General features: G+C 37.0%; 2 protein-coding genes across 2 annotated transcripts; one reads left to right on the top strand and one right to left on the bottom strand.

Moving 5' to 3' along the window:
• Positions 1 to 30: 30 nt before the first annotated feature.
• Positions 31 to 3,800, bottom strand: angptl5 (angiopoietin-like 5). Its single transcript, XM_042092565.1, has 8 exons — positions 3,242 to 3,800; positions 2,693 to 2,870; positions 1,672 to 1,775; positions 1,486 to 1,579; positions 1,275 to 1,378; positions 872 to 992; positions 595 to 780; positions 31 to 493 (listed from the first exon to the last, which is right to left on the bottom strand). The coding sequence occupies exons 1-8, from the start codon at positions 3,296 to 3,298 to the stop codon at positions 174 to 176; spliced, it is 1,164 nt and encodes a 387-aa protein (XP_041948499.1). The 5' UTR covers positions 3,299 to 3,800; the 3' UTR covers positions 31 to 173.
• Position 3,801: 1 nt separating this feature from the next.
• Positions 3,802 to 14,107, top strand: cfap300 (cilia and flagella associated protein 300). Its single transcript, XM_042092566.1, has 7 exons — positions 3,802 to 4,031; positions 8,540 to 8,621; positions 8,720 to 8,789; positions 8,906 to 9,063; positions 12,684 to 12,856; positions 13,182 to 13,248; positions 13,402 to 14,107. The coding sequence occupies exons 1-7, from the start codon at positions 3,922 to 3,924 to the stop codon at positions 13,528 to 13,530; spliced, it is 789 nt and encodes a 262-aa protein (XP_041948500.1). The 5' UTR covers positions 3,802 to 3,921; the 3' UTR covers positions 13,531 to 14,107.
• Positions 14,108 to 15,169: the final 1,062 nt, after the last annotated feature.

The following is a 15,169-nucleotide window of genomic DNA, read 5'->3' as shown; positions in this document are numbered from 1 at the left end:
TTAAAACATTAATCAAACCATGATTCAATATGCAAACATGTTTCTTTTTTATTGTTGACGCTAGTTCCATTTTATAATCTGATGGGATGGTATCTACAACACAATCAGGTTGAAACACTTATTTCAACTTCCTTTCAATAACAGTGTAAAATCAAAATACTCCTCTAATGCAACTAATTATTTTGATGAATGACCATTCTCCTTATCTTCATGGTCACAGACTTAATCTGTACTGGAATGCCGTTTTTAGTCCAAGTTTCCCAGCGCATGTTTGGGATAGTGGCTTGATCCTGGTCCGACGGGGATCCGTTTAGATTTGCACGCCCACACTGGTTAAACCACCAGCCTGTGCCATTCTGATGGATACTACAGCTCTCCACGGCATTTCCGTCAAATGTGCAAGTTGGATTACATCCATCATTATCCACATCAGATGTGCTAAACGGCGCTGTTTCCTGATTTTCTTCTTGCTCATACCCACGGAAAGCATCACCTGCCAGATTGTATGTTTGTTTAAAATAAACTTAATGTGTTTAAAATATTTCAGTTTGCAGAAATGTAGTTTTGACACTAAGTGAATCTCAAACATATTACCTGCACTGCCAGCGTATCTCCCAAGATGAATTCTGAAGAAGTTGGTCTCATCTTCAATCCAAAATTTGTCATAAGAAGCATACGCAGTGGAGTCATCTTGTGAAACGAAGGCAATGTGGAGTTGGAAAGGGGTCTGTTTTTGGCTGACAATATTGAATATCTTCCTTAGACCTAGCCAGTGTTCTCCTACACCAAAACAAAAGGCAAAAAAGGCACAAATTTGAGTTGCAGCTTATTCATTCAGAGACTTTTCTACAAGGGAATGTGGAGCTCTGACCTGGCAGGTGGCCAAATCCATTGATGTAGTCTGACCATGGTCGTTTAAAGTCAGTAAGACCGTCAGTCCTCCTTTGCACAACAGTCCACCCACCATCCATGTAATCCATCTCACAAAAAACCTACAAAACAAACGTTTGCATTTTATATCTTCAGCAAATCAGTAATTAATAACAATTAGCGCTAACATGTTGCATTTAACTATTGAAAAAGAAAAACACTGCTGTGGTCTAGACAAAATAGTCTTAATGAAAAAAAAAATTATGTATGAAAAACAATATATTTACATGTTTATTTACATTTTACTTCATTCTTGTAATCTTGAAGTAATAAGAGAGTTACTTAAAAGGCAGCTGTTTACAAAATCATCAGCATATTAGCCACTATTTTCCGAAATTGTTTACCTCAAATGGATACTCTATATTTTCTGGATGGATTATATAGATCCCACTAGGTATTTTGGAAACGGATGCATCGAGTGTCTCTTTTATGTCACTACAATCCCGTCCTGGGAAATTGACAAAAAATGCAAACATTGACAAAAGCGACAGATTGAAGGAACTTCATATTGGTTATAACATTGAATATCTACAACAACACTCTGTGGGCTATTACCATGGGATTGTACTGGCTTCACTGATAATGTTTCAGTGTTGCTCCGCTGAACCTCCAAGCTGAGTGAGCTAACTTTTGATGTGAGTTCCATCACCTTGAAATGCAAGCATCAATCATTTAAATGTTCATGGAAATCTTGTCATGCAAGAGTGTTTTCAACAAATTGCGCATTGGATATGGCTGTACCTGGTTGGAGAGTAATTCTAAGGATTTTTGCTGTTCATCAATTAAATCTCTGATCATCTTTCTAGTACTCCTTGTGTATGAAACAATTGAATGCTGAAGGTCACCTAAAACATTCAGGATAAAATACATTACACTTACACTTACTCATACAAGATGATCATTATGTAAGAACGACCACCAGTGTTTAAAACGAGCATTGCTGTCCAAAATAAAAACATTTGAGAGCATTTAAGGTGCCCTGAACCTGGGTTAGTTAACTCAGAGTAGGTGGTAAACCTCCTAATAGAAGAGCTGTGGCTTCATTCTCCTAACATAACAATACCATAGGGCTCTTGTAGGAGGTTTACCACTTACTCTGAGTTAATTTACCCAGGCTTATCACTAAACCACATACTTGGAATACCCCCCAGGTTACACCAGGCTGTTTTTGTTGTCTTTTTTGAAACCTGTCTACAGAGACCGTGTATTTTTACAGTTTTACATGTACATTTTTTACATGTTTGCTGTATGTGACAAAAAGGTTTTAGCTTAGAAACCATGTAACATCTAATTTAGCTAATCTGGCAATTCAAAGGTCAAAATGCTTGATTGGTAAATTGGCGGAGGGTGGCGCAGCAGGCCAAAACGCAAAATCAAAACAAAAACAGTAATTGCAGGCTGCAAATGAAAGTTTGAATTATGAATATTCTGGCTGTATCATTGTTGTTAGTGAAGCCAGTATTTGAAAATAACATGTTTTTTTTTATCTCTGATTGCATATTCTGGTAATTTTATGATTTATTACAATAGATACAAGGATACAAGGAAGTTTATTGTCACATGCATATAGTTACTGGAAGTAAGAAATGCAGTGAAATTATGTCACTTGAAAGATGTCTTACTTATAACACCTTTACTTGTAATTTCTAAAGTACATAAATGTCATTAAATATGTAGCCTACAGCTTGTTCTCTATACTGTAAGCAAAACATCCACATTGTGTAGACTAATGTAGGTGACACCTTGTCTGTAACATACATACTACATAGAGAGTGCCTTTCCTCCTTCATGAACTTAGCTGCCAGTTCACAAGGCATTGTACACTTTTCTCCATACTTGGCCGCAGGGGGATTCTTGTCACTTTTGAGAGTGACATCATGGTCATCATCATCATCATCAGTTATCTCCAGAGACTGATTTGTAGTTGCATTGTCTGAGCTCTGTTTCAGAACACAATAAAACAAAACACTGCTTTATAAGATAGCCTACACAATCACACATATCTGTTTTTTTACCGTAAGGTTCAGTCACCTATCTTTACTAATTACATTGATTTCATTGTTATGTAACAAAGACAACATTTAAAAGGGCAAATCTGACCATTTTTTAACACAAATATGTCTCATTCAACAGTTATTAGACATAAGCCTATTGTAAGTTGGCTGCTAAAACATACAACTAAGGCAGAACAATTGTTACAAGACATGCTGATATTGTTTTTGTATTACCCAAATAAATGCACCAAAAAGACTAGGCTACACATTTGCTTAAGAAATAGTCCTGCAGGCCAAATATAAGAGGGAGAACTTACAGTAGATGGAGGTAAAACAGGTAACAACAGCAGTGACACCAAAATGATCCAAATCATGTTAAATGGTCAAGGAGCCCTGCAAATAGCTTGAGGGTATTTCTCTGTCATTGGCGAGAGCAGAGAAAAGGAAAAGGGATGTAGGCTACCTTTAGCCAGCCCACTTTCTCTAACCTACATCAGTCAAAAGAATTCCAGCTATAATATCAATAGTTAACTGCTCTTGTCTGACTGCTTGACAACATCCTGTACAGCCTATTAAAACCAGATGTGAAAGGAAATTTGACACTCCATCTCCATGTCCCCCAGTGGGCAGCAGCAGGGTTTCAAGGTTGTCTCCAGCCACCATGGCAGCCACATGCATTCCTTCCGCTTGATAGATTATGCCCGAGCTCCTGAAGTCTATCCAAGCTCTCGAGGATAGTAGCATAGACCTGTGTTGAAGTTGCTATTGGAAACTATATGTCGTTTTAAGTGTCTTTCTTATAGATAAGATGGCAATGAGAATTCTGAGATTCAAAACATTTGAATTCATTTCTCTAACAAAGCCAAGAAGATACCGCTAATAATAATATTAGGCTAGGCTACTAGACTTCAGTGATGTTCGGCAAAACTTCTCTACCAACTGGCGCACGCGCCGAAGAATGTGTGGACCGTTTCCATAGTGATCCGCTTACAACATCATGGCTGGGGAACAGATAACCTTTGATCAGAAATATGTCTTCAATTTACTTTCTAACAAAAACTTCCCTTTTCTCCAAAATCCTGAAATTTCGAGACGCTTCCTGAAATGGTAATAGTTCATTCTGTCAGTGGTTTATTGATGAGTGACGATATCTGTTTAGTTTCAGCGCTATTTGCTCACAAACTTAAGGCAAAATGTAATGTTATACGCCATTGGGTAAGCTATCGATAACGTTAGCAGAACATTCGTGTTACTTATTCCACTGCTTCGTTGAATTTCCCATTGTCCTACGTAATTTAGAGCGATCATTAACCGTATGTTATTTGCACACCTATGAAGTAGATCCATTTTTGACCGTATCACACTTGTATATTAATTCACCGAACTCGTTGTGAAGTTTAAATGAACTGTCACGTTGCATCCGAGCTGTGAAATGCAGACGTTCAAAACATTGTAGCATATGACTGAGGTGGCTTTTAGCTAGCTAGATGGATGACAGCAGGCTGAGTAAAATAGCGATGTTTCAAAGCTAAAGTTCATTAGAATCTTGGGATACGCCCGCTTGACAACGGGAGAGATAGAACTAACGACTGGCCTTTGGTCGTAGCAACCATCCATTTAGAACTAACCAAAGATTCTAGAACAGGAAATGAACACAACGCAATTAAGTCAAGTCAAGTCAGTTTTATTTTTAAAGCGCATTCAACATGCACATAGTGCAACCCAAAGCGCTCCAACAAACAAGACACATAACAAGACAAACGATGCCGGATGGAGCGGCGTAGTCGCCAGCGTGCCCATGACATCAAGACATGACAAATACATTTAAAAAATAACAAATACAAAAAATGCTGGACGGAGCGGCGTAGTCGCCAGAGTACCCGTGACACCAAGACAGACAACAAAACAAATAAACAAATAAAAAGTGGGGGGAAAAAATATATTTATATAAAAAAGAAATATATTTAAAAAGGGGAAAGGTGATGTTATAATTAGTCCAATTTCCAAACCAGCTGAAAATGTCCAAGGGCAATGATGATCCGTGAAAACTGCACAGAGTGTCTTCACAACCGATATGCCAACAAAGTTCTTTAACGTTAACAAATGATCAACCCGGTGAATTCACTGGCAGTCTGGAGATCACGTTAACGTTAGGCCTTGTAGACTGCAGTCTGGAGATCACTGGAAGCACAGTCTGAAGTAGTGGGCGATCGTGTAGATGGTGGACTTCTAACAGCGACCGTCTGTTACTCCGTGAGACTGCAGCTCCTCACCGCTAGGCTAACGTTAGTCTGCAGTTGGCATGGCAGCTCGCAGGTCAGCAACAGCTCGGCGGCCACGGCAGATCTTTCGCAGAGTAGCTAGCCTAGGTCCAGCTGTCCTGAGAGATCCACTCGAGTGAAGTGCACCGTTCACGGATGGATGGAAGGATGTCAGAGGCCCAGTTAGTCTGCAGTTGGCATGGCAGCTCTCAGGTCAGCAACAGCTCGGCGGCCACGGCAGATCTCCGCCAGAGTAGCCCAGGTCCAGCTTAATTAAGTGGCAACGACAGTAGAATAAGCGGGATAATGGACTACTCCATTACGGAGTCATACGGTGGTCTGTTAACAGAAATTGATGCACTTACGATATCCGCTTCGCGTCGGGGCCGTTTTACAACCTCGACCGTGCATTAATTCCTTTAATTAAGTCAAAGTAGGCCTATAGATGCACCTTGTCAAATATTACTCCAACACAAGTGAAAGTTGCTAAGTCAGATTTTTACTAAGCTGAAGTACAGAAGTACTTGGTTTTAAAAATACTTAAGCATTCAAAAGTACAAGTCCGCTGCGCTTCGGGGTCCGGTTCGCCCTGTCGGGAGTGGAACTTATTTTCCCAATAATTACATTATCCCTTACTTATTTTCATGTCTATCGATAGGGTAGAGTGGGGGAAAACGCCCCCCTTAAGGAATATGTGATATTAGGCCTACTGTGAAACAAAAAGCTAAATATATGTAGAATTGCTATCCTAGTTTTGAGTGACAATGTCATGAATTATAAACCAAATATGAAAATTGTCCAGAGTTAACAGTTAATTAGTATTTTAACAACAACAAAAATTGTGCAAAAGGGGGCGTTTTGCCCCATCGGTGGGGTAAAATGCCCCCACCCTGTCAAAGCAATGCCTCATACATTAAAAAACCAAAAGTAAACAACTAAAGTAAACAAAATCTATTGTGAAGCAATAAAATATCATCAATAAATTGATTACAAGCTACTATATTTGATCAATATATTGGCAATAGACAACTTTGTTTTAGTGACTGCTGAATATTAGAACACTTGCCTAAAAATCTATTTTTCTTTTGTTTTCTTGAAGTACAGAGCATGCATCCATTTTATGGTGGGTACTTGTACATCACCATTGTCAACATAGTGCATAGAAATAAAAACAACAACATTTTACTTCATCTAGTGATTAGTTTGTGAAATATAGGGGTGGGGGGGGGGGGGTTCAGCTTCTCTTTCAAGCATTCGTTCGCCCCCGTGTATCCCTCAGAAGAGGTAACTTTAGTTAAAATACCTCACTCATGCCATCAGAGAACCGGGGTTATGATCTTAAGTTTTAGATGCTTTTATGCGTGCAATGGCATAATGTTACTAACTAAATTACAGACATGATACATTAGGGTATTACTATTACTATGCAATATTAACTTTGTAAAACTTAATGTACGGCTGGATAATGTTAGCTCAATAAGTTCATTTGCAGGGGTGGACAGTAACTAGTACATACTTGATAACCTAGGCCTGTAGGTCACTTAAGTATGATTTTGGAGTATCTGCACTTGAGTATTAATGTTTTTGGTAACTTGTAACTTTTACTCAATTACATTTGAAATGCAAATGTTGTACTTGACTCCGCCACATTTGAGATATTAGACTGGTGCCAAAATCCAGAATTGTGACACCCACAGGGATTTTTGAGACAAAGTTGGCAACTTACTTTGTCAATTTGGATGTGCTGAATTCAATTCTGCAATATGACAAGCTCTATCAGACCTCTGGCGACCTCTAGAGGTCATTGAACTTTGGGGCTGTAAGCATCCCAGCTGAACCCAGTTTCTCAGCTTCATAAGCAAAGAAATGTACTAAAATAATGAATCAAGTTAGCAAATGGCCTTGTTTGGTAAATTGTTGTGCTGAATTCACTTTTTCTTTTGCCTATAGGCCTATAGATTTAACTTCATTTTTATTTTATTGTCCCAAAGAGAATATGAACAGACAAAAAACAAATAGACAGGAACAAGACAAAACAAAACATTAACTGCCAGTCCATGTGCATTTCACATTTTTTTCCAAAATGGCCACCATGAGAATGGCTAGGCTGTGACATTAGTGTGCTTAGTCGTCCTTTTACACTGTGTGGTGCAACGACATGTAACAAGATTGATAACAGCCTGAGGCACAGAAGGAAGGGAAGTGAGAAGCAAAAGAGCGTCTTTCTCAATTCGACCACCCCATAGTTTCCGGTGGAGGCAGTGCAGGTCTTAGTTGATTTGCTTGGAGCCATACAGCTGCTTGGTAGTGCGCCCTCTTGATATGGAATGATAATGCATCATGGCTTGGGGGCAATCTTTTCAAAGGAACAGCCTGAGCAAATAGAGGCCCTGGCACTCTTTGATGACGTGCATGAGCCAGCTTTAAAAACCTTGCAAATGAAGGCTTCCACATCAGCACAGGTGGTACTGCTTATTGTAGGTCACCTATGCCAAGACTATGGTGCCCAATGAAAACTTTGAAATGGGATTTTTTTTAGTGTTCTGCCAAGACAGAAGTACCGTAGTATCGCATCCTGTGATAGCATGAAAGGCAGGCAGGGCATTGCAATAATGCAATAGACCAGTGTTTCTCAAACTTTTTCAGACTAAGGACCACTTAACCAATAAAAAAGAAACGCACGGACCACCTAGCAAAAAAAAAAAAAAAAAGATTAGACCTACTTCAACAGTATAATAGCCTACACAATAGGCCTACTCACTCACCACCTTGCTTATTGTCTTTGCACTTTGCTTATTGTGTCAGAGGATTCATTTGATTTACACTACATAGACAGTGTTGCAGAACTGTTTGGATTTACATACAAGTTGGTTCAATATTGCAAACAACTCATCTATATTATATTTTACCACGTCTGCTCGCGGACCACTTGGGATAGTTTGCGGACCACCAGTGGTCCCCGGACCACACTTTGAGAAACACTGCAATAGACCATATTGTTAAGTTAATTTTCTCCAATATCATAGCTAGATCTTTACATCAGTAAATGATTAATAAACTGCTAAATACTTGCATTTTGCATTACAACACATTAAAAAGGACAAATACTTGTACTTTTGAATACTTAAGTATTTTTAAAAGCAAGTACTTCTGTACTTCAGCTTAGTAAAAATCTGACTTAGCAATTTTCACTTGTGTTGGAGTAATATTTGACAAGGTGCATCTATAGGCCTACTTTGACTTAAGTAAAGGAATTGTGTGCTTTGTCCACCCTTGTTCATTTGGAAATCATATTCATGAGTTTAATTTCATTAAATAGGCCTAAATGATAAATACATGAATTACTCATGACAGGTCAATGTTGGGGAGAATATCAGCCCAGGCCTTTAACTTCGACCAAATGTTTTATCCATACAAAAAGGATGAGTTTGTTTTGGTAAGTGTAACCTTGGAATTGGTATGATACAGTAGTGTTCGAAAATGTTTATCAAAGAAGCATATTTTTGAAGGATTTATCTCTGTTTTTATATTAAGGATTTTTTTCAAGACCCTTGCGTGATGGAGAACTTAAAGGTCTTACAGTCTGGATATTGGACATCCCTAGGTATGACTGTTGTTCTGATTTGAGAACTGATTGGAGAAATACCAGAGATGTAGATGGTGCATATCCTACTCTGTGATTACATTGCCATAATCATTTCCTTACTATTGTTTTCACAGGTAGTAAAGTGACTCGTGTGGATGTTGAGGTTATCCCATGCTCAAAGGTTTCGATGGATATTTTTGACCCTCTGAATTCTGGTGGAGTATTGCGACCATCTGGACACATAGTGAAGTGTTACCATGAAATTTATGGAGACTTTGATGAGTTGAGAAATGTATGCCTGATTGTATTCATTCATGTATTCGATTTATTTGTTAGAATGTAGTTTTTTTGTAAGTTTGAAATGAATGGATCAATGACGAGACGCCCACATTTCTACTTCCGCAAGCTACGGTTTTATATAGTCAAGTCAAGTCAAGTCAACTTTATTTATATAGCGCATTTCATACACAGAGGTCATTCAATGTGCTTTACATAAACAAAAGCAAACAGGAATAGCTGATAAAAGCATAGAAGGGCAATAGTCAAAGAATAGTTTAAGAAGTAAAGAATACACTGCAAAAAATGAATTCTAACCAAGTGTTATTGATCTTATACTAAGATTAAAAAATCTATTTGGTATTGTTTTTAGTATGAAAAGACTTACCTAGCGCCCTCTCAAAAGATCATTTTGACTTAATTTAAGAAGACTTTAACTTATTTTAAGGAGTCTTATCAAGACAAATTTGCTCAACGCACTGGCAGACAAATTTGCTTGTTTTTAGGACAAATTTGCTTAACGCACTGGCAGACAAATTTGCTTGTTTTCAAGATGAGATGTCTTAAAATAAGTCTTTTTTTTTTTTTAAATTAAGTCAAATGATTTCGCAAGAAAGCGCTAGGTAAGTCTCTTTATACTGAAAACAATACCAACTAGTTTTTTTTATCTTGATATAAGATTAATAACACTTGGTTAGATTTTGTTAGATAAGCAGTTTTTTGCAGTGTAATAATACAATAATAATAATAAGAAAACATAAAACACACAAGGTCATGTACATAAAAGCATAAAAGGGCAATAATTTAAAAGTGTTTAAAAAAGTAATAATTAAAACTTAAAAAACAACATATAAACTATTAAAATGTTAGCTAAAAGACTTTCCCAGATTTAGAAATGTAAAAAATAAGTGATCAGTTAGCAGAAAATATCTGAGAAAAGTTTGGTATTAAGTCTAGATTTGAAACTGGCTACAGTTGGGGCAACTTTGATCTCATCTGAAAGTTGGTTCCAGAGCTGAACTGCATAGCAACTAAACACTGCTTCACCATGTTTAGTTCTAACAGTTTTACTAACAAGTATTTCTGCTGAGACCCGAGAGGTCTGGAAGGTGTGTACTGCTGAAGCATGTCTGCTAGGTAATTTGGCCCCGTTCCATTTAATGATTTATAAACAAGCAGAAGTGCTTTAAAGTCAATTCTGTGACTTACTGGAAGCCAATGCAGGGACTTAAGTATTGGAGTAATGTGGTCAATTCTTTCAGTTTTTGTGAGAACCCTAGCCGCTGCAATTTGTATCATCTGAAGCTGTTTGATAGTCTTTTTAGGAAGGCCTGTGAAAAGCCCATTGCAGTAGTCAACCCTACTGTGGTTGAATGCATGAATACGTTTTTCTAGATCATGTTTAGACATTAGCCCTCTAAGTTTGGCAATGTTTTTGAGGTGGTAAAAAGCTGATTTAGTTATTGCTTTCATGTGGCTGTTTAAATTTAGATCACTGTCAATTATGACACCAAGATTTCTAACAGTATCCTTTGCTTTAAGCCCTTTAATATCAAGGAGAGTGGCAACCTTAAGTCTTTCCTCTTTTTTACTAAATATAATTACTTCAGTTTTTTCTTTGTTCAACTGAAGAAAATTTTGAGACATCCAGTTGTTAATCTTGTCAATAAACTGACAAAGAGATTCAAGGCGACCATAGTCATTAGGTGAAAGAGCTAAGTAAAGTTGGGTGTTATCGGCATAGCTATGATAGGAAATCAAATTGTTTGTGATGGTTTGTCCTAGTGGGAGCAAAATAGAGGTTAAATAATAGTTGCCCCCAGATTGATCCCTGGGGGACACCACAGGTCAAGGACGTTGGCGTAGAGGTACAGTTGCCGATGGCAACAAACAAACTCCTTTCTTGTAGGTATGATTTGACCCAGTTGATGACTATACCTGAAAGTCCAACCCAGTGCTCTAATCTGTGTAGTAATATGTTGTGATCAACAGTGTCGAAGGATGCACTAAGGTCCAATAACACTAGGACTGATGTTTTGCCTGCATTTGTATTGAGCCGTATGTCATTTAAAACCTTAATAAGAGTTGTTTCAGTGCTGTGATTTGCCCGAAAACCTGACTGAAAGTAATCAAAATATCCATTTAATGTTAGGAAGGTGGTTACTTGATTAGAGACTATTTTTTCAATAATGTTGCCAATAAAAGGTAAATTGGATATGGGCCTGTAGTTGTTTAGCATGGTGGCATCGAGGTTATTCTTCTTGAGAAGGGGCTTTATAACAGCTGTTTTCAAGGACTTAGGAAATGTGCCAGACAGTAATGATGCATTTACAATGTGAAGCACATCTGCTGCTATGAGGTGAAGAACAGATTTTTAAAAATGGTAGGTAGCGCGTCTAAGCCACATGTGAAGGAGTTGAGGTTCTGGACAGTTTTTACAAGAGTTTCATAGTCTATCAAACTAAACTCTGACATCAAGTTAAGTACCCCTTCCCTTGAACCTGGAAGTTCCAGATCAGATGTTGAGTAAGTTGTTGAGAAGATATGTTCAGTCTGATTTTATCTATTTTGCCTTTGAAAAAAGATGCAAACTCATTACATTTATTAGTTGAGACAAGTTCAGGTGCTAATTGTGAGGGGGGGGTTAATTTCTCCACAGTTGAAAATAGTATGCGAGAGATATTTGAGAAGAAAGACTGTCTTGCTTTGCATTTTTCAGAATTATACATGCGGACCATGTCTTAATGGATTTCATAGTGGATCTAAAGTTTGTATTTGCGCCATTTTCTTTCGGTCTTCCTACACTCTCTTTTTAGGATTTTATTTGCTGGATTTTGTTTCCATGGTGCTTTCTGCTTGTCCTTAACTGTCTTGAATTTGAATGGAGCATCATCCATAATATTAGCCATTTTTGAGTTAAAATGACCCAACAGATAATCTACTGAGTTCACTAGATGTCTATGAGAAAAAGGTCTGTATTGATCAGAGACATAAATCTCACATCACTTCCACTGACCAATGTACATACAAAAAAATACAAAGTTGACTGATTTTTATAGAATGAAAGTGGCAAAATGTCTTGGGTAAAACAGTCAATGGAGAGTTAATGAAGACAAATGCCAGAAAAATGATAAAAATGGTTTTAAAATGATTAACTTTTATTCTTGGCATATTTGTACAAGTCTCTAGGTAAACATTTTAAAGTATTGACTTGTATTGGTAGACCCATAAGAAATCGTACTGTAATATCTAAATCACCAGGGCAACATGGCAGTTTTTTGTAGTTTCTTTACTATGGAAGAATTACATTTTTACTATGAGTGTATCATTAACAATGATTTTAATATAACATGGGAATAACTGTTTTGCCAAATGACATTTATAAAAGGACTGAATACAGTTACATAAAATGCAGTAAATCGTTATCTTATATAAGGGGCACCTACTACATTGAAAACTAGGCTACATACTGTAAGTACATTCAGACAAAAAATATATATTTTATTTTTTTTTGTTGTTGTTGTTACTGTTTTTATATTCTAAAATGTCACTGACTTGAATGCTCATATAACCTACAGTACATATCCTTAGCCTTACATAGTATTTCAGTGTTAATTATATTTTCTCTTCTCTAAGGTCTTGACTGTAGAGGACTCCGATAAATATGATCTAATAAGACCTGCTGATCAAGAAGAGTTTATCTTCAAGCTTTTCAAACATATATGTCTTGGTGGTGAACTGTGTCAGTATGAGGATAGTATCAATCCGTACCTGGACACTGTGAAAGTAATCTATAAAGATTTAGTTAGGTAAGTTAGAGTAATTTCTATACAGTTAAATTGCTTGCATCCTGTACAGTTTTATCTGCTTGCTTCATCACTCTACTTGCCAAGGCAACTTATTTAAAGTATGCTAATGTTGCCATTACAGCTGGATGTTTAGTTTTAGGCCTACTGTATGTGTTTACTTAAAAAAACAAGACATAAACATTAACTTAAACTTAAACAATTAGATTATATCATATGCTGCTTTTCCTGTGTATGTTCAAAATTGTTAGGTGGCAAAAGCCAATATCAGTTGAATGCAAATGATGGGCAATTTAGGCTCATACATATTTTGTTTTCTGTTTTCTAGTGTGCAGAAAGACCGAGATACAAAACAAATCAACATTGTCTCGACCATTTTAAAAGTCTCCACTTATGTATGTATAAAGATTTATTTTTCCAAACCTTGGTTTATATCTTACCTTTAATATTAGATCTTTAGACTTAAATATTAGATCTCTATGATTACATCACTGTCTTAGACTCCCATGGGATTTATGAAGAAATTATTTGTCTTACTGTTTTGACAGGATGCCTCTGGATTGTGCTATCCCGACAGTCTGAACTCGGAGCAAAGCTTTGCTTACCTCTGTGTTGATCCTCTCAAGAGGCATGTGTATGTCTTGTATCACTCCTTTGGCACTGGGCAGCTTTCATAGGCTGGTATACCACATCGCTTCAATCTGTATTAGATTGGGAGTTTATCACATAGTATTGCTGACCAGCTTAATCGCGTAATGATATCCGTATGAGCTTGTGTGACATGTTAATAATACCTGCAAAGTATGTGTGCCAAACAGAGGAGAACAGTTGTGAAAATACAGGGCGCCACATGAGTTCAAATGTTGTAACGTTTGGCATAACTTGTGATAGCGAGCCAACAAAACATTGTGGAACTGTCTCTGGAACTGTCTTTGTCAAGTACAACTTCTGAATGTTTTATGTTTGGTGGCAGCATACAGACTTCAAGCATTTGTTCTGTGATGTCCAAGGTTCTTTCAGGTGTAGATGCCAAACATGACATTACATAAAATATATGATGACATCTCTGCAACATTTCTACACCACTGTTATAATATCACCAGCTAGGTACAAATATGTAGGTATTGTTTAACTAGTTCTAGTTTGTCTGCTTTTCCACACAAATGTCCTCTTTGTATCAGTCAAGCACAATAAGGGACTGTAATTGTCACATTACTGGCAGAGCTGTGAATAATAATAAAGAATCTGATTACACCTCTGACTTACTAACTCATACTGGAATTACTTAGTCATAACACTTAGTTTGGCTTACCATAAAAGGGCTCATTTCAGTTTAAATGCTCTACGTTTTAGTAAGACTCAGACAGCTGTGGTACGATACACTGGATCCTTATCAGTAGTGTAAGTTACATAGCTGTCCTGATTTTTCTGCATGCAATTGTGGACAAATAGTACACAGGCAAAGGGATTTAAGTTATGACCAAATGAAACTGGCAGCTAATATTGGAGCAGCCACCCTCCACCCCTTATTTTTTTTTAAAAACTAAATGAATTCAGATCATTAATGGAAAAAATATAGAATAGGCCTACACAACAAAGCAATGAATCCAGAACTGTATATTTGAAATGTTAAAAGATGATGAAGACATTTTCAGGCATGACTACACAAAGCTTTTTTTAAAATTATCTATCGAGAGGAAATGCCGACAACACCAATGAAAACAGTATGGTATAGTTTCCAATCATGGAACAACCCAGACAGAATGTTCCACTTCTAAAATTTCCCATACCCAATAATGACTCATGGTGCAAACTGCCCTTTTATTTTCAAGTTGATTTATGCTATAGACTACTTTTTGTGGGGATCACAGAGAAACTCTTGTACATTTATTTTGGTTATGCCCTTATACGAAACTATACTGTGGAGTAAACGGTCATACCTGATCTTATTTACCCTGATTTCGGATGTTGGGGAAATGTACTAAAAAAAAAACGATTTTACAGATCTCTCCATTAACATAAAACCATAGACTGTATGCAATAGCATAAATCAATATAGGTCAATCCTGTTGCAGTAATAAGGCTGTTAAAACACAAAAACTATTCATACTTTATACATATGCTTTATACAAATAGTGATCTTTTTTTCTTTCTTTTTTTATTACAATTGACGTGACGTAGACAATCCTGTTCGTATGGTATTGTAGGCAACTACACGTGACATGCTGACACACATGACACTTTTCTGTGTTCAATAAAATAAAATATATATAAGGTAATAATTAAAGTTGATAAAAAAGAAGCCTATGCATGGCC

The sequence above is a fragment of the Alosa sapidissima genome, chromosome 5 (genome assembly GCF_018492685.1).
Source record: "Alosa sapidissima isolate fAloSap1 chromosome 5, fAloSap1.pri, whole genome shotgun sequence".
In the NCBI taxonomy this organism is placed as follows: Eukaryota; Metazoa; Chordata; class Actinopteri; order Clupeiformes; family Clupeidae; genus Alosa; species Alosa sapidissima.
Note: the sequence above shows the minus strand (reverse complement) of the source record. Positions and strands in the feature narration are given on the sequence as shown.